Source organism: Salmo salar, chromosome ssa09 (assembly GCF_905237065.1).
Source record: "Salmo salar chromosome ssa09, Ssal_v3.1, whole genome shotgun sequence".
In the NCBI taxonomy this organism is placed as follows: Eukaryota; Metazoa; Chordata; class Actinopteri; order Salmoniformes; family Salmonidae; genus Salmo; species Salmo salar.
This window is the reverse complement of record NC_059450.1, coordinates 99,062,438-99,087,380: the sequence shown is the minus strand read 5'-3', so window position 1 is coordinate 99,087,380 and position 24,943 is coordinate 99,062,438. Positions and strand designations below refer to the sequence as shown.

Sequence of the window (24,943 nt, the reverse complement as noted above, 5' to 3'; positions counted from 1 at the left end):
AGCAGACTGGGATAGGGAGAGATTACCTAGCGATTGAATATGTCTGTAAGCATGCCAGCTGGTCTGCGCATGCTCTGAGGGCGCGTCTAGGGATGTCGTCTGGGCTGGCAGCCTTGCGAGGGTTAACACGTTTAAATGTATAACTCACGTCGGCCACGGAGAAGGGGGGGGGGGGCGCAGTTCTTGTTAGTGGGCCACAACGGTGGCACTGTATTATATTCAAAGCGGACAAAGAAGGTGTTTAGTTTGCCTGGAAGCATGACGTGGCTGGTTTTCTTTTTGTAGTCCGTGATTTCCTGTAGACCCTGCCACATACGTCTCATGTCTGAGCCGTTGAATTGCTACTCCACTTTGTCCCTGTACCGGCATTCCGCTTGCTTGATTGCCTTGCGGAGGGAATAACTACACTATTTATATTCAGCCTTATTCCCAGGCCTCTTTTCATGGCTAAATGCGGTGTTTCGCGCTTTCAGTTAGGGTTTCAGCACGGTTTCTGGTTAGGGTAGGTTTAAATAATCACAGTGAGTACAACATCTCCAATGCACTTTCTTATAAACTCACTCACCGAGTCAGCGTATTGGTCGATGTTGTTCTCTGAGGCTGACGGGAACATATCTCGGTTCATATGATCAAAACAATCTTGAAGTGTGGATTCCGATTGGTCAGACAAGCATTGAATGGTTCTAGTCACTGGTACATCCTGTTTGAGTTTCTGCCTATAGGAGGGTCCTATAAGACGGTAGGAGCGAGATTGCGTCATGGTCGGATTTGCCGAAGGGAGGGCGCAGGAGGGCTTTGTATGCATCGCGGAAATTAGAATAGCAGTGATCGAGTGTATTACCCCTGCGTGTACTACAATCAATATGCTAATAGAATAGAGGTAGCCTTGTTCTCAAATTTCCTTTGTTAAAATCCCCAGCTACAATAAATGCAGCCTCAGAATATATGGTTTCCAGTTTACATAGAGTCCAGTGAGGTTCCTTGAGGGCCGTCGTGGGGTCTGCTTGAGGGGGAATGTACACAGCTGTTTACGATAACTGATGAGAATTCTCTTGGGAGGTAATATGGCCAGCATTCGATTGTAAGGAATTCTAGGTCGGGTGAGCAGAAGGACTTGAGTTCCTGTGTGTTGTTATGGTTACACAATGAGTCATTAATCATGAAGCATACACCCCTGCCCTTCCTCTTCCCAGTGAGGTGTTTATCTCTTTCGGAGCGATGCATGGAGAAGCCCGGTGGCTGAACCGATTCCGACAACATATCCCGAGAGAGCCGTGTTTCCGTGAATTAGAGGATGTTACAATCTCTGATGTCTCTCTGGAACGCAACACTTTGCTCGAATTTCGTCTACCTTGTTGTCAAGAGACTGGACATTGGCGAGTAGTATACTCGGGAACGGTGTGCGATGTGCACGTCTACGGAGCCTGACCAGGAGGCCGTTAATTACCATAGAGTTTGACTGCAGCTTATTCTTCACACTGCATGGCCTTGTTAACAAGGATCATTGCAGCTCACAGCACCAGTACCAGTTAGCCAGCTCCACTGATGTAAAGGGTTCACTAGCTAGCTACTGCAGATTATCTAGATGGTAAAGTAGACCCACGTCAGATCATTAGTGACTCTAAACAACTCATGAATAAAGCCCTGCTGTCTTTCCTCCTCCACCTTGCTCCCTTAAATCTCTCTCCCACCCCAACATCTCTCCCCCAACCCTTATACACCCCCTCTCCCCTTTGGCACCTACCCTCATCTAACCCTTCCCCACTACCCTCTACCACCCTCTCCTCCCGTCTCCCCTCTGCCTCTACCCTCTACCACCCTCTCCTCCCGTCTCCCCTCTGCCCCTACCCTCTACCACCCTCTCCTCCCGTCTCCCCTCTGCCCCTACCCTCTACCACCCTCTCCTCCCGTCTCCCCTCTGCCCTGTACCCTCTACCACCCTCTCCTCCCGTCTCCCCTCTGCCCCTACCCTCTTCCACCCTCTCCTCCGTCTCCCGTCTCCCCTCTGCCCTGTACCCTCTACCACCCTCTCCTCTCGTCTCCCCTCTGCCCCTACCCTCTACCACCCTCTCCTCCCGTCTCCCCTCTGCCCCTACCCTCTACCACCCTCTCCTCCCCTCTGCCCCTCTGCCCGTACCCTCTACCACTCCCTCCTCCCGTCTTCCCTCTGCCCCTACCCTCTACCACCCTCTCCTCCCGTCTCCCCTCTGCCCCTACCCTCACCTACCCCCTCCTCCCCTCTGCCTACTCCCCATAACCACTCCTCTCTCTCCACCCATGCAGGTTACCCTTGGTGGGCTGCCAGACCCTGCTGAGTCCCATAGTGAGCTGTGGTCCTCCGGGGGTGGTTCTGACGCGGCCCACCATTCTCAGCATGGACCATTGTTCTGACGCCTGTCCTGAGAACTGGGCCATCAGGCTGAAGAAACAGAACTACGAAGGCGTCTGGGAGGTGAGAACACACACACACACACACACACACACACACACACACACACACACACACACACACACACACACACACACACACACACACACACACACACACACACACACACACACACGTATTCACACAAACACACACACACACACACATATTCACACGTGAGAGGAACAGCATTACAGCTAGATTACTTTATTTTTTTAGCCCTTTTTTTTGCAGGTTTTTGTTCCAGCCCAACTAACACAGCTGATTCAACTAACTAATTGAGCAAACCCAGAAGCTATGGGTTTTGAGGAAATAGAACGATCACAGGGAACTCCATAGGACGGCGCACAAATAGCCCAGCGCCGTCCGGGGTAGAGGATGGTTTGGGGGGGGCTAAGATAGGTTGGGCCTGGTTAGTACTGGGAATACCAAGTGCTGTAAGCAAAAAATAATAATAATAATAATAAAATATGTATTAAAAAAATATCAATCATGTGAAGTTATTCAAAAGGAATTCAATTCTCTCTTCAAATGTCTCCTTTGACATTTAAATTGCATATAACCTCAAGGTACTTCTTAAACGCTGTGCTTCTGACCCCCCTGACACCAATTACAAAGACCCCTCTATACAGTACTGGCCTCTGGGCAGTTCCCCTCTCTACTCTACCTGTAGACTACATTAGAAAGCAGCGCAGAGATCCAACCTCCCCTCACCTTCATATAAATTCTTCAATGTCTGTGTGTCGGCTCAGGAATACTGTATGTCAGAGTAGAGAGAGAGTAGAGAGAGAGTAGAGAGAGTAGAGAGAGAGAGTGAGAGTGTGAGAGAGAGTGAGAGTGAGAGTGAGAGAGAGAGAGAGAGAGAGAGAGAGAGAGAGAGAGAATGCGTCAAATCAAGTATACTTTAAATGCCCGGATATCGTAGTCATTGAGGCCTTTGACAACAGCTGATCGTTAGATATGGGGGGTGTGCTGCTGAAATCAACCAATAGCAGGAAACAACGCCATCAAGCATGACGCTTTCTCCGTATGTGAATTTTCTAAAAATCTAGTATGGTTTCAAATGCCAGGATGTTGCACTCATCTCACCTCTTCATCTAGTAGAATTAGATTTACATACTTAACCACAATGCATTTGGAAGAGGTGGGCTGAGAGTGATTAGGCCCCTTCAAGTAGCCATACCGTACAACTCAACAAGGCAACTTCATTTGGAACGAATAGCGAAGCTTCTGCTGTGGTGATCAAATGTAGGCTAAGTGTTTTTTGTTTTTTTATGATCACAAGTATTTAATCGTAGGCTACATCTTTGAAATAAGTATTACATTTTTTTGGGGGGGTGCGAGGAATTTCTGTTTGTAGTTCTCGTGTCCTTCGTCAGAGCTTTGAAACTAAATCCCCCCCAAAAAACATATTTTGATTTGTGAATGCGTTGGTTATTGATCAGGCCTTTTGAACATATGGATTGGTTTAGTTCTGTAGACTAGGCTACCTATTGAATTATTTAATTTATGGATCAAGCCTTAGCAGTCATTCTGATCTCGTTCTCAATGATCAGTGCTTTAGTTTATTATGTTACGGTCTAGCGGTTCTGAATATGTGATGCTGCTGACTGTCCACGTTGTTTTGCAATATAATTTTGATTTGAACATTTTAACAGTTTTAGTGTGGGTACTAGGCTACACAGTCGGTTGAAATTGAACCAAATGATCAGTTTCTGTCTTCAGTCCTTTTTAAATAGGATAGATGGGCTATGTGGGCTACGGTATAGGTCTAATGTTATAGTCTGTCTATAACCAGCCTGAGTAGGTCTATAACCAGCCTGAGTAGGTCTATAACTCCATTAGGTTGAATGTTATAGTCTGTCTATAACCAGCCTGAGTAGGTCTATATCTCCATTAGGTCCAATGTGATAATCTGTCTATAACCAACCTGAGTAGGTCTATAACCAGCCTGAGTAGGTCTATATCTCTATTAGGTTGAATGTGACATTCTGTCTATAACCAGCCTGAGTAGGTCTATAACCAGCCCGAGTAGGTCTATAACCAGCCTGAGTTGGTCTATAACTCCATTAGGTTGAATGTGGTAGTCTGTCTATAACCAGCCTGAGTAGGTCTATAACCAGCCTGAGTAGGTCTATAGCTCCATTAGGTTGAATGTGGTAGTCTGTCTATAACCAGCCTGAGTAGGTCTATAACCAGCCTGAGTAGGTCTATAACTCCATTAGGTTGAATGTGTTAGTCTGTCTATAACCAGCCAGAGGAGGCCTATAATTCCATTTGCACTTCGTTACAACACTGTATATACAGGCATGGCCAAAAGTTTTGAGAATGACACAAATATTAATTTTCACAAAGTCTGCTGCCTCAGTTTATATGATGGCAATTTGCATATACTCCAGAATGTTATGAAGAGTGATCATATGCATTACAATTAATTGCAAAGTCCCTCTTTGCCATGCAAATGAACTGAATCCCCCAAAAACATTTCCACTGCATTTCAGCCCTTCCATAAAAGGACCAGCTGACATCATGTCAGTGATTCTCTCGTTAACACAGGTGTCAGTGTTGACGAGGACAAGGCTGGAGATCACTCTGTCATGCTGATTGAGTTCGAATAACAGACTGGAAGCTTCAAAAGGAGGGTGGTGCTTGGAATCATTGTTCTTCCTCTGTCAACCATGGTAACCTGCAAGGAAACATGTGCCGTCATCATTGCTTTGCACAAAAAGGGCTTCACAGGCAAGGATATTTCTGCCAGTAAGATTGTACCTAAATCAACCATTTATCAAATCATCAAGAACTTCAAGGAGAGCAGTTCAATTGTTGTGAAGAAGGCTTCAGGGCGCCCAAGAAAGTCCAGCAAGTGCCAGGACCGTCTCCTAAAGTTGATTCAGCTGCGGGATCGAGGCACCACCAGTACAGAGCTTGCTCAGGAATGGCAGCAGGCAGGTGTGAGTGCATCTGCATGCACAGTGAGGCGAAGACTTTTGGAGGATGGCCTGGTGTCAAGAAGGGCAGCAAAGAAGCCACTTCTCTCCAGGAAAAATATCATTTCAGACTGATATTCTGCAAAAGGTATAGGGATTGGACTGCTGAGGACTGGGGTAAAGCCATTTTCTCTGATGAATCCCCTTTCCGATTGTTTGGGGCATCCGGAAAAAAGCTTGTCCGGAGAAGACAAGGTGAGCACTACCATCAGTACTGTGTCATGCCAACAGTAAAGCATCCTGAACCATTCATGTGTGGGGTTGCTTCTCAGCCAAGGGAGTGGGCTCAATCACAATTTTGCCTAAGAACACAGCCATGAATAAAGAATGGTACCAACACATCCTCCGAGAGTGTAACGATTGTTGTACGTAGTAGACCAAGGCGCAGCGGGTTGAGTGCTCATTTTTACTTTTATTAGAGACACGTAACAAAAACAAGAAAACGAACAAACGACAAACAGTCTTGCAGGCTACACACAGCAATGCAAGAACATAGAACAAAACCCCAAAACCCCGACAACACAAAACAAACACACCCCTGCCACACCCAAACTACAATGATTAATAACCCCTTATACTGGTCAGGACGTGACAGTGAGCAACTTCCCCCAACCACCCAGGAACAGTTTGGTGACGAACAATGCCTTTTCCAGCATGATGGAGCACCTTGCCATAAGGCAAAAGTGATAACTAAGTGGCTCGGGGAACAAATATTTTGTGTCCATGGCCAGGAAACTCCCCAGACCTTAATCCCATTGAGAACGTGTGGTCAAACCTCAAGAGGTGGGTGGACAAACAAACCCAGAAATTCTGACAAACTCCAAGCATTGATTATGCAGAACTTAATTGACAGCATGCCAGGGCGGTTTGCAGAGGTCTTGAAAAAGAAGGGTCAACACTGCAAATATTGACTCTTTGCATCAACTTCATGTAATTGTCAATAAAAGCTTTTGACACTGATGAAATGCTTGTAATTATACTTCAGTATTCCATAGTAACATCAGAGAAAAATATGTAAAGACACTGAAGCAGCAAACTTTGTGAAAATTAATATTTGTGTCATTCTCAAAACTTTTGGCCACGACTGTATACACAATATGACATTTGTAATGTCTTTATTCTTTTGGAACTTCTGTGAGTGTAATGTTTACTGTTCATTTTTATTCTACTTCACCTGCTTTGGCATTTTTAACATATGTTTCCCATGCCAATAAAGCCCCTTGAATTGAGAGAGAGAAATACCTATTAAAATTTGTCTAACACTATTTGAGTGTGTCATTAAACCAATTGTACTTTATGGCAGCGAGGTATGCAAAACAGCACTTGCAAAACAAGATTTCACCAAATGGGACAAACACCCCATTGAAACCCTGCATGCAGAGTTCTGTCAGATCCTTCTAGATGTCCAGATGAAAACTACAAACAATGCATGCAGGGCAGAATTAGGCCAATATCCACTAGCTATAAAAACTAAAAAAATAGCAATTAAGTTTTGGAAACATCTAAAGTACAGTGACCCCCTCTCATATCATTACCAAGCCCTGCAATGCCAAGAGCTGAGCAAAGAAAAGAGTCCCCTCATCCAGCTGGTCCTGGGGCTGAGTTCACAAACCTGTTCTACTAACACACTGAAGCCTCAGGACCCTCATCCAGCTGGTCCTGGGGCTGAGTTCACAAACCTGTTCTACTAACACACTGAAGCCTCAGGACCCTCATCCAGCTGGTCCTGGGGCTGAGTTCACAAACCTGTTCTACTAACACACTGAAGCCTCAGGACCCTCATCCAGCTGGTCCTGGGGCTGAGTTCACAAACCTGTTCTACTAACACACTGAAGCCTCAGGACCCTCATCCAGCTGGTCCGGGGGCTGAGTTCACAAACCTGTTCTACTAACACACTGAAGCCTCAGGACCAGAACATCCAATCAAGCAGAATAAACCAAATTACAACACAGTCAAAACAGAACTACATTACTTATTAGGAAGCACAAGCACAAAAGCAAAATGCAGTGCTATCTGTCCCTAAATCGACAGTACACTGTGGCTAACTATTTGACCATGGTTACTGATCAAAACCTTAGAAAAGCTTTGGCAATATCTACATAGTTACGTCATGTCAAGAAAGCAAATTGAATTGAACGAGAGAGAGACAGAGACAGAGGTGGAGAGAAGGAGAGAAGGAGAAGGAGATGAAATGATGAGTGGAGGAGACCTCTCTCCTCTCCTCTTCTCTTCTCTCCCGTCTCTCGTGTTATCTTCCCTTCCTCCTCTCGTCTCTTCTATTTTATGATCATCAGTCTTTTTCATTTTGCCTGGAGTGGAAATTGAGGTTTGGAGTTGTTCTCTCCCTCTGTTTGTAGGGGTTATTGGCCTGGGGTTGGCTGGGGCAGGGGATGGAGGTAGGTTTTTCTTTCCGGGTGGCTGCAGCGACCGTTCGGAATGTCAGGAGGGGAGGTAGAGAAGGTGTTGGGGCGTAGGTCTTCTTTCATGTTCAATATTGGGCATAAATGATTTACCCCTCTGTGTAGGTGGGTGGTGGGATGTCAGAGCGAAAGATTGGCCTGTCGAAGTCTGAGGTTAGAGCTGCACGTTTAATCATCAGCCCCTGGCTCAGATATAGCTCTCTGTCTCGCTCTGTCTCTCTGTCTCTCCATCTCTCTCTGTGTCTGTCTCTGTAAATTGAGGTTTGGAGTTTTCTCTCTCTCTCTCTCTCTCTCTCTCTCTCTCTCTCTCTCTCTCTCTCTCTGTCTCGCTCTGTCTCGCTGTCTCTCCGTCTCTGTAAATTGAGGTTTGGAGTTGTTCTCTCTCTCTCTCTCTCTCTGTCTCTCTCTCTGTCTCGCTCTGTCTCTCTCTCGCTCTGCCTCTCTCTCTGTCTGTCTTTCTCTCTCTCTCTGTCTCTCTCTTTGTCTTCCTCTGTCTCTCTCTATCTCTGTCTCTCTCTGTCTCTCTCTCTATGTCTATCTCTGTCTCTCTCCCTGGGTAGTGTCCCTACTGGTATTCTATTCCCTATGTAGTCCACTACGTTTGACCAGAGCACGTCAAAAGTAGTTTCAACATCCATGTTGTACATCACTGTTGAACAGCCATCTACCAGGTGAAGCACACTAATTTACATAACACACACAAGATGTTACACACACACACACCTCATACACACACCTCATACACACACACCTACCTCATACACACACGCACACCTCATACACACACCTCATACACACCTCATACACACTACACACACACACCTCATACACACACCTCATACACACACCTCATACACACACCTCATACACACACACCTCATACACACAAACACTTCATACACACACACACCTCATACACACAAACACTTCATACACACACACACCTCATACACACACCTCATACACACAACTACCTCATACACACACCTCATACAGCCATGTCATAACACTATGTCCAGATGACACAGGACATACAGCCATGTCATAACACTATGTCCAGATGACACAGGACATACAGCCATGTCATAACACTATGTCCAGATGACACAGGACATACAGCCATGTCATAACACTATGTCCAGATGACACAGGACATACAGCCATGTCATAACACTATGTCCAGATGACACAGGACATACAGTCATGTTATAACACCATGTCCAGTTGACACAGGCATGAATAGCACACCATCCACCTAGCCTAACCAGCACGTGCTCTCACAATGCAATATTGTCAGCCATGCCATGTGCATACAGTGTAGAAAATAAAGCAACGCATATCAGCCATCACCTGGATGTGGTGACATCACCACGGCATTAAGAGGTACAGTCTATTACCTGGATGTGGTGACATCACCACGGCATTAAGAGGTACAGTCTATTACCTGGATGTGGTGACATCACCACGGCATTAAGAGGTACAGTCTATCACCTGGATGTGGTGACATCACCACGGCATTAAGAGGTACAGTCTATAACCTGGATGTGGTGACATCACCACAGCATTAAGAGGTACAGTCTATCACCTGGATGTGGTGACATCACCACAGCATTAAGAGGTACAGTCTATCACCTGGATGTGGTGACATCACCACGGCATTAAGAGGTACAGTCTATCACCTGGATGTGGTGACATCACCACGGCATTAAGAGGTACAGTCTAACCAAATAATGGCATTAAGAGGTACAGTCTATCACCTGGATGTGGTGACATCACCACGGCATTAAGAGGTACAGTCTATCACCTGGATGTGGTGACATCACCACAGCATTAACAGATACAGTCTATTACATCATAGAACTAGTGTATAACACATGAAAATAACAAAATACAACAGAAGATGAATTAATACTTAATACCCGTACTGATGATACATGATGACTAGAATGATGTGAACGTTACAATAGCATATGATATAATATAGCATATGACCGGTCACTAGAGCAATACTGTCAGAACAGAAGATGAACTGTCAGGGAGGACCACCTATGGGGAAATACATGACACATGAATAGATATGCTTTTAAACAGCCCAACCCTACTGCTGCAGATACATGAATAGACATGCTATTAAACAGAGCCTAAACCTACTGCTGCAGATACATGAATAGACATGCTAATAAACAGCCTAAACCTACTGCTGCAGATACATGAATAGACATGCTATTAAACAGCCTAAACCTACTGCTGCAGATACATGAACAGACATGCTATTAAACAGAGCCTAAACCTACCGCTGCAGATACATGAATAGACATGCTAATAAACAGAGCCTAAACCTACTGCTGCAGATACATGAATAGACATGCTATTAAACAGCCTAAACCTACTGCTGCAGGTACATGAACAGACATGCTATTAAACAGAGCCTAAACCTACCGCTGCAGATACATGAATAGACATGCTAATAAACAGCCTAAACCTACTGCTGCAGATACATGAATAGACATGCTATTAAACAGCCTAAACCTACTGCTGCAGGTACATGAATAGACATGCTATTAAACAGAGCCTAAACCTACTGCTGCAGATACATGAACAGACATGCTATTAAACAGCCTAAACCTACTGCTGCAGGTACATGAACAGACATGCTATTAAACAGCCTAAACCTACTGCTGCAGATACATGAATAGACATGCTATTAAACAGCCTAAACCTACTGCTGCAGGTACATGAACAGACATGCTATTAAACAGCCTAAACCTACTGCTGCAGATACATGACTAGTACATGCTATTAAACAGCCTAAACCTACTGCTGCAGATACATGAATAGACATGCTATTAAACAGAGCCTAAACCTACTGATTGCAGATACATGAATAGACATGCTAATAAACAGAGCCTAAACCTACCGCTGCAAATAAGAATAAAGTAAATATAACTAGGTTGACTGACATGATACCGTAAATGTATGCTAATAGTGTGACTCATGCAGCAAACATGCACTAATGAGTGCAGATACTGTGATTGCTCAGAGCAGAAACCAGGAGGATTCCTCAGAGCAGAAACCAGCAGGATTCCTCAGAGCAGAAACCAGCAGGATTCTTCAGAGCAGAAACCAGCAGGATTCCTCAGAGCAGAAACCAGCAGGAGTACTCAGAGCAGAAACCAGCAGGAGTACTCAGAGCAGAAACCAGCAGGAGTACTCAGAGCAGAAACCAGCAGGAGTACTCAGAGCAGAAACCAGCAGGAGTCCTCAGAGCAGAAACTAGCAGGAGTCCTCAGAGCAGAAACCAGCAGGAGTCCTCAGAGCAGAAACCAGCAGGAGTACTCAGAGCAGAAACCAGCAGGAGTACTCAGAGCAGAAACCAGGTCACTGGGATGACCTGTAAAATATAGCCCATCACTGGGATGACCTGTAAAATATAGCCCATCACTGGGATGACCTGTAAAATATAGCCATCACTGGGATGACGTGTAAAATATAGCCATCACTGGTAGTATATATCACTGGGATGACCTGTAAAATATAGCCATCACTGGGATGACCTGTAAAATATAGCCATCACTGGGATGACCTGTAAAATATAGCCATCACTGGGATTACCTGTAAAATATAGCCATCACTGGGATGACCTGTAAAATATAGCCCATCACTGGGATGACCTGTAAATATAGCCATCACTGGGATGACCTGTAATATATAGCCATCACTGGGATGACCTGTAAAATATAGCCATCACTGGTAGTATATATCACTGGGATGACCTGTAAAATATAGCCATCATTGGTATGACCTGTAAAATATAGCCATCACTTGGATGACCTGTAAAATATAGCCATCACTGGGATGACCTGTAAAATATAGCCATCACTGGGATAACCTGTAAAATATAGCCATCACTGGTAGTATATATCACTGGGATGACCTGTAAAATATAGCCCATCACTGGGATGACCTGTAAAATATAGCCCATCACTGGGATGACCTGTAAAATATAGCCCATCACTGGGATGACCTGTAAAATATAGCCATCACTGGGATGACCTGTAAAATATAGCCCATCACTGGGATGACCTGTAAAATATAGCCATCACTGGGATGACCTGTAAAATATAGCCATCACTGGTAGTATATATCACTGGGATGGCCTGTAAAATATAGCCATCACTGGGATGGCCTGTAAAATATAGCCATCACTGGGATAACCTGTAAAATATAGCCATCATTGGTATGACCTGTAAAATATAGCCATCACTGGGATGACCTGTAAAATATAGCCATCACTGGGATAACCTGTAAAATATAGCCATCACTGGTAGTATATATCACTGGGATGACCTGTAAAATATAGCCCATCACTGGGATGACCTGTAAAATATAGCCCATCACTGGGATGACCTGTAAAATATAGCCATCACTTGGATGACCTGTAAAATATAGCCCATCACTGGGATGACCTGTAAATATAGCCATCACTGGGATGACCTGTAAAATATAGCCATCACTGGTAGTATATATCACTGGGATGGCCTGTAAAATATAGCCATCACTGGGATGGCCTGTAAAATATAGCCATCACTGGGATAACCTGTAAAATATAGCCATCATTGGTATGACCTGTAAAATATAGCCATCACTGGGATGACCTGTAAAATATAGCCATCACTGGGATGACCTGTAAAATATAGCCATCACTGGGATGACCTGTAAAATATAGCCCATCACTGGGATGACCTGTAAAATATAGCCATTACTGGGATGACCTGTAAAATATAGCCATCACTGGTAGTATATATCACTGGGATGACCTGTAAAATATAGCCATCACTGGGATGACCTGTAAAATTAGCCATCACTGGGATGACCTGTAAAATATAGCCATCACTGGGATGACCTGTAAAATATAGCCATCACTGGGATTACCGGTAAAATATAGACCATTAATGGTATGACCTGTAAAATATAGCCATCACTGGGATGACCTGTAAAATATAGCCATCACTGGTAGTATATATCACTGGGATGACCTGTAAAATATAGCCATCACTGGTAGTATATATCACTGGGATGACCTGTAAAATATAGCCATCACTGGGATGACCTGTAAAATATAGCCATCACTGGGATGTCCTGTAAAATATAGCCATCACTGATGGTATATATCTCTTTGATGACCTGTAAAATATAGCTATCACTGGTGGTATATATCTCTGGGATGACCTGTAACATATAGCCATCACTGGTGGTAAATATCACTGGGATGACCTGTAAAATATAGCCATCACTGGGATGACCTGTAAAATATAGCCATCACTGGGATGACCTGTAAAATATAGACCATCACTGGGATAACCTGTAAAATATAGCCATCACTGGGATGACATTTTAAAAATAGCCCATCACTGAGATGACCTGTAAAATATAGCCCATCACTGGGATGACCTGTAAAATATAGCCCATCACTGGTAGTATATATCACTGGGATGACCTGTAAAATATAGCCATCACTGGGATGACCTGTAAAATATAGCCCATCACTGAGTGTATGCATAAATAATTCTGGTGTTCATGAGCTCTGAAACTACTATCGATGTTAATGCTGCACTAAATGATTAACTTCTGCGTAGAGACTGAAATACTACCAAATCACCATAGTAACACCATCTCCTGTTTTTGATTTGAAAACATTGCTGCTCATCACTCCTGTATATTGATGCATTGCCTGCATGCTAGCCTAGAGCACAGGCTAGTTCCTTCTTGTATGACGGGGAATGATTCCCCATGATGGGGGTGTGTGTGTGTTCACGGAGCACGCCGAATCTGCCTGAAAGCTGGTATTAGCAACAAACAAGAAGTTATATGATAACTAAATCTACTTAGCTAGCTAGTTTGTAGCCGCTATTGACTGACAAAAGTAGAGTAGCAAGATGGTCGATCCTCACTATCAATGTCAACCCAGCAACAACCAAACATTGCAACATGAGCATATTGAAAGATGCAGGGGGAGGTTCAAACACATCTAGAGAGCATTCACTAAGATTATATTACATAAAAGCACAGCAGCAGAGAGAGAGAGAGACATTTAGTTACACAGCAGCATACAGAGAAACATTTAGTGACACAGAAGCGTCGATGCAGAACAAGAAGCCAGTGCACTGTAGCAGTAGTATCAAACAGCGGCACAATGAGAGAACATACCCGTAAACTGATGTAGCTACCACCATGCTTGAAAATATGGAGAGTGGTACTCAGTAATGTGTTGTATTGGATTTACCTCAAACATAACACTTTGTTTACAGGACAAAAAAGTTAATTGCTTTGCCACATATTTTGCAGTATTACTTTAATATCTTGTTGCAAGCATGTTTTGGAATATTTTATTTGGTACAGGCTTCCTGCTTTTCACACTTTCCTTATTTTCAAGCATAGTGGTGGCTGCATCATGTTATGGGTATGCTTGTAAGAGTTAAAGACTGGGGAGTTTTTCCAGGATATAAAAGAAACGGAATGGTTCAGTCTGCTTTCCATCAGACATGAATTAATTCACCTTTCAGCAGGACAAAATCTAAAACTGTCACGGTTGTCGTAGGGATTGGACCAAAACGCAGCAGGAACGTGTCAACTCATCTTCTTATTTTATTAAAGAAGGAAAACAGCAGAAGCACGTATAGAAAAACAACAAACGACACTAAACAGTCCCGTCAGGTGCACGAACAGAAAACAGGAAATAGGAAATAACTACCCACAAATCCCATAGAAAAAACACCCCTCTTAAATAGGACCTTCAATTAGAAGCAACGAGGAGCAGCTGCTTCCAATTGAAGGTCCACCCAATAAACACCACATAGAAATAGACATACTACAACTAACATAGACTAACAAAGAACATAGCCCAACAAACCCCGAAACACTCTAAAGAAACACCCCCTGCCACGCCCTGACCAAACTACAATAACAAACAACCTCTTTTACTGGTCAGGACGTGACAAAAACACAAGGCCAAATATACACTGGAGTTGCTTAACAAGAAGACAGTGAATGTTCCTGAGTGGCCGAGTTACAGTTTTCACTTACTTGAAAATCTATGGCAAGACCTGAAAATGGTTGTCTAGCAATGATCAACAACCAACTTGACAGAGCTTGAAGAACATTGAAAAGAGTAATGGGCAACTTTTGCACAATCCAGGTGGAAAGCTCTGAGAGACTTACACAGAAATCATTGCCAAAGGTGATTCTACAAGGTATTGACTCGGGTTTGAATACTTATGTAAATTTGATATTTGATATAAAATCATGTTTCACTTTGTCATTATGGGGTATTGTTTGTAGATGGGTGAAAAAAAATTATGTCTGTAACAGAACAAAATGTGGAATAAGTCAAGGGGTATGAATACTTTCTGTAAATTGTGTTGACATTTTTTAGAAATAAACTCTAAATAAATTGTGATTTTATATAAATCTGTACAGGGACCATTTTGGCTGTAGCCAGGTGGGTTGAAGCTAAAGGCCCGCTTGGGAATGTTGTGCGTCTATTAAAGTTTATTCATTAGGTTTAGGTCATTTATTGATTTAATCAGGCGCTAAATGTGCTTATCTGATAGATTAAATGATCAAAGACTTTTCATTGTCTTCAAATGCTACTGTCACGGTTGTCGAAAGGAGGAGCGGACCAAAGTGCAGCGTGTGTGTCGTTCCACATTTTATTTACACTGTGAAACTATGCAATACATAAATAAACTTAATGACAAAAAACAACAAACCGTGACGCAGAGGTGAAACATACACTACTCAAAATCAATCTCCCACAAACCCAGGTGGGACAAACACCAACTTAAATATGACCTCCAATTAGAGACAACGATGACCAGTTGCCTCTAATTGGAGATCATCCCAAACATAGCCCAACATAGAAATACAATACTAGAACAACCCAACATAGAAATAAAAAACTAGAACATAACAACTTAGAAAAACGAAACTAGAAAACCCCCCTGTCACGCCCTGACCTACTCTACCATAGAAAATAACAACTTACTATGGTCAGGACGTGACAGCTACGAAATTAGCAACTATCAGATAAAAGAAACAGGGCATTAAAATCCCTCCTAACTCTTTTAGGACTTAGAGTATAGCGGCTAAGACTGTTTTGTGTCCATCAAAGCTTATTTATAGGTTTAGGTAATTTATTGATTTAATCATCTCACTGATAACATGTATCTTTTATTTATCCAACGCAGCCTACCAGTTCAAAACAATAGCAAGTATCAAAGTCTAGAAGCACTCCTGTAAGCCTTACTGTGTCATCTAGGTCTGCTGAGCTGTTGGTAATTGTTGTGGCAGGTAGAGCTGATGGTAATTGTTCTGGCAGGTATAGCTGTTGGAAATTGTACTGTTCTAGCAGGTAGAGCTGTTGGTAATTGTTCTGGCAGGAAGAGCTGTTGGTAATTGTTCTGGCAGGTAGAGCTGATGGTAATTGTTCCGGCAGGTAGAGTTGTTGGTAATTGTTCTGGCAGGGAGAGTTGTTGGTAAATGTTCTGGCAGGTAGAGCTGTTGGAAATTGTACTGTTCTATCAGGTAGAGCTGTTGGTAATTGTTCTGCAGGTAGAGCTGTTGGTAATTGTTCTGGCAGGTAGAGCTTTTGGAAATTGTTCTGGCAGGTAAAACTTTTGGAAATTGTACTGTTCTGGCAGGTAGAGCTGAAGGTAATTGTTCTGGCAGGTAGAGCTGATGGTAATTGTACTGTTCTAGCAGGTAGAGCTGTTGGAAATGGTACTGTTCTGGCAGGTAGAGCTGTTGGTAATTGTACTGTTCTAGCTGGTAGAGCTGTTGGAAATTGTACTGCTGTGACAGGTAGAGCTGTTGGTAACTGTTCTGGCAGATAGAGCTGTTGGTAATTGTACTGTTCTAGCATGTAGAGCTGTTGGTAATTGTTCTAGCAGATAGAGCTGTTGGTAATTGTTCAAGCAGGTAGAGCTGTTGGAAACTGTACTGTTCCATCAGGTAGAGCAGTTGGTAATTGTTCTGGCAGGTAGAGCTGATGGTAATTGTTCTGGCAGGTATAGCTGTTGGTAGTTGTACTGTTCTAGCAGGTAGAGCTGATGGTAATTGTTCTGGCAGGTAGAGCTGTTGGTAATTGTACTGTTCTGGCAGGTAGAGCTGTTGGTAATTGTTCTGGCAGGTAGAGCTGTTGGTAATTGTACTGTTCTGGAAGGTAGAGCTGTTGGTAATTGCACTGTTCTGGAAGGTAGAACTGTTGGTAATTGTTCTGGCAGGTAGAGCTGTTGGTAATTGTACTGTTCTGGAAGGTAGAGCTGTTGGTAATTGTACTGTTCTAGCAGGTAGAGCTGTTGGTAATTGTTCTGGCAGGTAGAGCTGATGGTAATTGTTCTGGCAGGTAGAGTTGTTGGTAATTGTTCTGGCAGGGAGAGTTGTTGGTAAATGTTCTGGCAGGTAGAGCTGTTGGAAATTGTACTGTTCTAGCAGGTAGAGCTGTTGGAAATTGTACTGTTCTATCAGGTAGAGCTGTTGGTAATTGTTCTGCAGGGAGAGCTGTTGGTAATTGTTCTGGCAGGTAGAGCTTTTGGAAATTGTTCTGGCAGGTAAAACTTTTGGAAATTGTACTGTTCTGGCAGGTAGAGCTGAAGGTAATTGTTCTGGCAGGTAGAGCTGATTTCAATTGTACTGTTCTAGCAGGTAGAGCTGTTGGAAATGGTACTGTTCTGCAGGTAGAGCTGTTGGTAATTGTACTGTTCTAGCTGGTAGAGCTGTTGGAAATTGTACTGTTCTGACAGGTAGAGTTGTTGGTAATTGTTCTGGCAGATAGAGCTGTTGGTAATTGTTCTGGCAGATAGAGCTGTTGGTAATTGTACTGTTCTAGCAGGTAGAGCTGTTGGTAATTGTTCTAGCAGATAGAGCTGTTGGTAATTGTTCAAGCAGGTAGAGCTGTTGGAAATTGTACTGTTCTATCAGGTAGAGCTGTTGGTAATTGTTCTGGCAGGTAGAGCTGATGATAATTGTTCTGGCAGGTATAGCTGTTGGTAGTTGTACTGTTCTGGCTGGTAAAGCTGTTGGCAATTGTTCTGGCAAGTAGAGCTGTTGGTAATTGTTCTGGCAGGTAGAGCTGTTGGTAATTGTACTGTTCTAGCAGGTAGAGCTGATGGTAATTGTTTTGGCAGGTAGAGCTGATGGTAATTGTTCTGGCAGGTAGAGCTGTTGGTAATTGTTCTGGCAGGTAGAGCTGTTGGTAATAGTACTGTTCTGGAAGGTAGAGCTGTTGGTAATTGCACTGTTCTGGAAGGTAGAGCTGATGGTAATTGTACTGTTCTGGAAGGTAGAGCTGTTGGTAATTGCACTGTTCTGGAAGGTAGAGCTGATGGTAATTGTTCTGGCAGGTAGAGCTGTTGGTAATTGTTCTGGCAGGTAGAGCTGTTGGTAATCTGTTCTGGCAGGTAGAGCTGTTGGTAATTGTTCTGGCAGGTAGAGCTGTTGGTAATTGTACTGTTCTGGCAGGTAGAGCTGATGGTAATTGTGTTGGCAGGTAGAGCTGTTGGTAATTGTACTGTTCTGGCAGGTAGAGCTGTTGTTTATTGTACTGTTCTGGCAGGTAGAGCTGTTGTAATTGTTCTGGCAGGTAGAGCTGTTGGTAATTGTTCTGGCAGGTAGAGCTGTTGGTAATGACTGTTCTGGAAGGTAGAGCTGTTGGTAATTGTACTGTTCTGGCAGGTAGAGCTGTGGTAATTGTTCTGGCAGGTAGAGCGAGCTGTTGGTAATTGTTCTGGAAGGTAGAGCTGTTGGTAATTGTACTGTTCTGGCAGGTAGAGCTGATGGTAATTGTGTGGCAGGTAGAGCTGTTGGTAATTGTACTGTTCTGGAAGGTAGAGCTGTTTGTAATTGTTCTGGCAGGTAGAGCTGATGGTAAATGTTCTGGCAAGTAGAGCTGTTGGTAATTGTTCTGGCAGGTAGAGCTGTTGGTAATTGTTCTGGCAGGTAGAGCTGTTGGTAATTGTACTGTTCTGGCAGGTAGAGCTGTTGGTAATTGTGTAGGCAGGTAGAGCTGTTGGTAATTGTACTGTTCTGGCAGGTAGAGCTGTTGGTAATTGTACTGTTCTGGCAGGTAGAGCTGTTGGTAATTGTACTGTTCTGGCAGGTAGAGCTGTTGGTAATTCTACTGTTCTGGAAGGTAGAGCTGTTGGTAATTGTACTGTTCTGGAAGGTAGAGTTGTCGGTAATTGTTCTGTTCTGGAAGGTAGAGCTGTTGGTAATTGTACTGTTCTGGCAGGTAGAGCTGTTGGTAATTGTACTGTTCTGGAAGGTAGAGCTGTTGGTAATTGTACTGTTCTGGAAGGTAGAGCTGTTGGTAATTGTACTGTTCTGGCAGGTAGAGCTGTTGGTAATTGTACTGTTCTGGCAGGTAGAGCTGTTGGTAATTGTACTGTTCTGGCAGGTAGAGCTGTTGGTAATTGTACTGTTCTGGAAGGTAGAGCTGTTGGTAATTGTACTGTTTTGGCAGGTAGAGCTGTTGGTAATTGTACTGTTCTGGCAGGTAGAGCTGTTGTAATTGTTCTGGCAGGTAGAGCTGTTGGTAATTGTTCTGGCAGGTAGAGCTGTTGGTAATTGTACTGTTCTGGCAGGTAGAGCTGATGGTAATTGTGTAGGCAGGTAGAGCTGTTGTTAATTGTACTGTTCTGGCAGGTAGAGCTGTCGGTAATTGTACTGTTCTGGAAGGTAGAGCTGTCGGTAATTGTACTGTTCTGGAAGGTAGAGTTGTTGGTAATTGTACTGTTCTGGCAGGTAGAGCTGTTGGTAATTGTACTGTTCTGGAAGGTAGAGCTGTTGGTAATTGTACTGTTCTGGAAGGTAGATCTGTTGGTAATTGTTCTAGCAGATAGAGCTGTTGGTAATTGTTCTAGCAAGTAGAGCTGTTGGAAATTATACTGTTCTAGCAGGTAGAGCTGTTGGCAATTTTTCTGGCAAGTAGAGCTCTTGGTAATTGTTCTGGCAGGTAGAGCTTTTGGTAATTTTACTGTTCTGGCAGGTAGAGCTGATGGTAATTGTTCTGGCAGGTAGAGCAGTGTGTAATTGTACTGTTCGGGAGGTAGAGCTGTTGCTAAATGTTCTGGCAGGTAGAGCTGTTGGTAATTGTATTGTTCTGGCAGGTAGAGCTGATGGTAAATGCTCTGGCAAGTGGAGCTGATGGTAATTGTTCTGGCAGGTAGAGCTGTTGGTAATTGTTCTGTCAGGTAGAGCAGTTGGTAATTGTACTGTTCTGGCAGGTAGAGCTGTTGGTAATTGTTCTGGAAGGTAGAGCTGTCGGTAATTGTACTGTTCTGGAAGGTAGAGCTGTTGGTAATTGCACTGTTCTGGAAGGTAGAGCTGATGGTAATTATTCTGGCAGGTAGAGTTGTTGGTAATTGCACTGTTCTGGAAGGTAGAGCTGTTTGTAATTGTTCTGGCAGGTAGAGCTGTTGGTAATTGTTCTGGCAGGTAGAGCTGTTGGTAATTGTTCTGGCAGGTAGAGCTGTTGGTAATGTGTTCTGGCAGGTAGAGCTGTTGGTAATTGTACTGTTCTGGCAGGTAGAGCTGTTGGTAATTGTGTAGGCAGGTAGAGCTGTTGGTAATTGTGTAGGCAGGTAGAGCTGTTTTTAATTGTACTGTTCTGGCAGGTAGAGTTGTTGGTAATTGTTCTGGCAGGTAGAGCTGTTGGTAATTGTTCTGGCAGGTAGAGCTGTTGGTAATTGTACTGTTCTGGAAGGTAGAGCTGTTGGTAATTGTACTGTTCTGGCAGGTAGAGCTGTTGGTAATTGTACTGTTCTGGCAGGTAGAGCTGTTGGTAATTGTACTGTTCTGGCAGGTAGAGCTGTTGGTAATTGTACTGTTCTGGCAGGTAGAGCTTTTGGTAATTGTACTGTTCTGGCTCGTAGAGCTGTTGGTAATTGTACTGTTCTGGCAGGTAGAGTTGTTGTAATTGTTCTGGCAGGTAGAGCTGTTGGTAATTGTTCTGGCAGGTAGAGCTGTTGGTAATTGTACTGTTCTGGCAGGTAGAGCTGATGGTAATTGTGTAGGCAGGTAGAGCTGTTGGTAATTGTACTGTTCTGGCAGGTAGAGCTGTCGGTAATTGTACTGTTCTGGAAGGTAGAGCTGTCGGTAATTGTACTGTTCTGGAAGGTAGAGTTGTTGGTAATTGTACTGTTCTGGCAGGTAGAGCTGTTGGTAATTGTACTGTTCTGGAAGGTAGAGCTGTTGGTAATTGTACTGTTCTGGAAGGTAGATCTGTTGGTAATTGTTCTAGCAGATAGAGCTGTTGGTAATTGTTCTAGCAAGTAGAGCTGTTGGAAATTATACTGTTCTAGCAGGTAGAGCTGTTGGCAATTGTTCTGGCAAGTAGAGCTCTTGGTAATTGTTCTGGAAGGTAGAGCTGATGGTAATTGTACTGTTCTGGCAGTTGAAGCTGATGGTAATTGTTCTGGCAGGTAGAGCTTTTGGTAATTTTACTGTTCTGGCAGGTAGAGCTGATGGTAATTGTTCTGCAGGTAGAGCTGATGATAATTGTTCTGGCAGGTAGAGCAGTGTGTAATTGTACTGTTCGGGAGGTAGAGCTGTTGCTAAATGTTCTGGCAGGTAGAGCTGTTGGTAATTGTATTGTTCTGGCAGGTAGAGCTGATGGTAAATGCTCTGGCAAGTGGAGCTGATGGTAATTGTTCTGGCAGGTAGAGCTGTTGGTAATTGTTCTGTCAGGTAGAGCAGTTGGTAATTGTACTGTTCTGGCAGGTAGAGCTGTTGGTAATTGTTCTGGAAGGTAGAGCTGTCGGTAATTGTACTGTTCTGGAAGGTAGAGCTGTTGGTAATTGCACTGTTCTGGAAGGTAGAGCTGATGGTAATTATTCTGGCAGGTAGAGTTGTTGGTAATTGCACTGTTCTGGAAGGTAGAACTGTTTGTAATTGTTCTGGCAGGTAGAGCTGTTGGTAATTGTAGTGTTCTGGAAGGTAGAGCTGTTGGTAATTGTACTGTTCTGGCAGGTAGAGCTGTTGGTAATTGTACTGTTCTGGCAGGTAGAGCTGTTGGTAATTGTACTGTTCTGGCAGGTAGAGCTGTTGGTAATTGTACTGTTCTGGAAGGTAGAGCTGTTGGTAATTGTACTGTTTTGGCAGGTAGAGCTGTTGTTTATTGTACTGTTCTGGCAGGTAGAGCTGTTGTAATTGTTCTGGCAGGTAGAGCTGTTGGTAATTGTTCTGGCAGGTAGAGCTGTTGGTAATTGTACTGTTCTGGCAGGTAGAGCTGATGGTAATTGTGTAGGCAGGTAGAGCTGTTGGTAATTGTACTGTTCTGCCAGGTAGAGCTGTCGGTAATTGTACTGTTCTGGAAGGTAGAGCTGTCGGTAATTGTACTGTTCTGGAAGGTAGAGTTGTTGGTAATTGTACTGTTCTGGCAGGTAGAGGTGTTGGTAATTGTACTGTTCTGGAATGTAGAGCTGTTGGTAATTGTACTGTTCTGGAAGGTAGATCTGTTGGTAATTGTTCTAGCAGATAGAGCTGTTGGTAATTGTTCTAGCAAGTAGAGCTGTTGGAAATTATACTGTTCTAGCAGGTAGAGCTGTTGGCAATTGTTCTGGCAAGTAGAGCTCTTGGTAATTGTTCTGGCAGGTAGAGCTGATGGTAATTGTACTGTTCTGGCAGTTGAAGCTGATGGTAATTGTTCTGGCAGGTAGAGCTTTTGGTAATTTTACTGTTCTGGCAGGTAGAGCTGATGGTAATTGTTCTGCAGGTAGAGCTGATGATAATTGTTCTGGCAGGTAGAGCAGTGTGTAATTGTACTGTTCGGGAGGTAGAGCTGTTGCTAAATGTTCTGGCAGGTAGAGCTGTTGGTAATTGTATTGTTCTGGCAGGTAGAGCTGATGGTAAATGCTCTGGCAAGTGGAGCTGATGGTAATTGTTCTGGCAGGTAGAGCTGTTGGTAATTGTTCTGTCAGGTAGAGCAGTTGGTAATTGTACTGTTCTGGCAGGTAGAGCTGTTGGTAATTGTTCTGGAAGGTAGAGCTGTCGGTAATTGTACTGTTCTGGAAGGTAGAGCTGTTGGTAATTGCACTGTTCTGGAAGGTAGAGCTGATGGTAATTATTCTGGCAGGTAGAGTTGTTGGAAATTGCACTGTTCTGGAAGGTAGAACTGTTTGTAATTGTTCTGGCAGGTAGAGCTGTTGGTAATTGTTCTGGCAGGTAGAGCTGTTGGTAATTGTTCTGGCAGGTAGAGCTGTTGGTAATTGTTCTGGCAGGTAGAGCTGTTGGTAATTGTACTGTTCTGGCAGGTAGAGCTGATGGTAATTGTGTAGGCAGGTAGAGCTGTTGGTAATTGTACTGTTCTGGCAGGTAGAGCTGTTGTTTATTGTACTGTTCTGGCAGGTAGAGCTGTTGTAATTGTTCTGGCAGGTAGAGCTGTTGGTAATTGTTCTGGCAGGTAGAGCTGTTGGTAATTGTACTGTTCTGGAAGGTAGAGCTGTTGGTAATTGTACTGTTCTGGAAGGTAGAGCTGTTGTAATGTGTTCTGGCAGGTAGAGCTGTTGGTAATTGTTCTGGCAGGTAGAGCTGTTGGTAATTGTACTGTTCTGGCAGGTAGAGCTGATGGTAATTGTGTAGGCAGGTAGAGCTGTTGGTAATTGTACTGTTCTGGCAGGTAGAGCTGTTGGTAATTGTTCTGGCAGGTAGAGCTGTTGGTAATTGTTCTGGCAGGTAGAGCTGTTGGTAATTGTTCTGGCAGGTAGAGCTGATGGTAATTGTTCTGGCAGGTAGAGCTGTTGGTAATGTTTCTGGCAGGTAGAGCTGATGGTAATAGTGTAGGCAGGTAGAGCTGTTGGTAATTTTACTGTTCTGGCAGGTAGAGCTGTTGGTAATTGTACTGTTCTGGCAGGTAGAGCTGTTGGTAATTGTACTGTTCTGGCAGGTAGAGCTGTTGGTAATTCTACTGTTCTGGAAGGTAGAGCTGTCGGTAATTGTACTGTTCTGGAAGGTAGAGTTATCGGTAATTGTTCTGTTCTGGAAGGTAGAGTTGTTGGTAATTGTACTGTTCTGGCAGGTAGAGCTGTTGGTAATTGTACTGTTCTGGAAGGTAGAGCTGTTGGTAATTGTACTGTTCTGGAAGGTAGAGCTGTTGGTAATTGTACTGTTCTGGCAGGTAGAGCTGTTGGTAATTGTACTGTTCTGGCAGGTAGAGCTGTTGGTAATTGTACTGTTCTGGCAGGTAGAGCTGTTGGTAATTGTACTGTTCTGGAAGGTAGAGCTGTTGGTAATTGCACTGTTCTGGAAGGTAGAGCTGATGGTAATTATTCTGGCAGGTAGAGTTGTTGGAAATTGCACTGTTCTGGAAGGTAGAACTGTTTGTAATTGTTCTGGCAGGTAGAGCTGTTGGTAATTGTTCTGGCAGGTAGAGCTGTTGGTAATTGTTCTGGCAGGTAGAGCTGTTGGTAATTGTTCTGGCAGGTAGAGCTGTTGGTAATTGTACTGTTCTGGCAGGTAGAGCTGATGGTAATTGTGTAGGCAGGTAGAGCTGTTGGTAATTGTACTGTTCTGGCAGGTAGAGCTGTTGTTTATTGTACTGTTCTGGCAGGTAGAGCTGTTGTAATTGTTCTGGCAGGTAGAGCTGTTGGTAATTGTTCTGGCAGGTAGAGCTGTTGGTAATTGTACTGTTCTGGAAGGTAGAGCTGTTGGTAATTGTACTGTTCTGGCAGGTAGAGCTGTTGTAATTGTTCTGGCAGGTAGAGCTGTTGGTAATTGTTCTGGCAGGTAGAGCTGTTGGTAATTGTACTGTTCTGGCAGGTAGAGCTGATGGTAATTGTGTAGGCAGGTAGAGCTGTTGGTAATTGTACTGTTCTGGAAGGTAGAACTGTTTGTAATTGTTCTGGCAGGTAGAGCTGTTGGTAATTGTTCTGGCAGGTAGAGCTGTTGTTAATTGTTCTGGCAGGTAGAGCTGATGGTAATTGTTCTGGCAGGTAGAGCTGTTGGTAATTGTACTGTTCTGGCAGGTAGAGCTGATGGTAATAGTGTAGGCAGGTAGAGCTGTTGGTAATTTTACTGTTCTGGCAGGTAGAGCTGTTGGTAATTGTACTGTTCT

At 43.7% G+C, this 24,943-nt stretch overlaps 1 protein-coding gene across 1 annotated transcript in view; it reads left to right on the top strand.

Moving 5' to 3' along the window:
- Positions 1-24,943, top strand: part of LOC106560686 (netrin receptor UNC5A) — a 237,569-nt gene that overhangs the window by 145,731 nt on the left and 66,895 nt on the right. Inside the window, exon 5 of the mRNA XM_045725001.1 lies at positions 2,284-2,452. Coding sequence (XP_045580957.1) covers positions 2,284-2,452 — 169 coding nt within the window. The remainder of the gene's footprint in view (positions 1-2,283; positions 2,453-24,943) is intronic.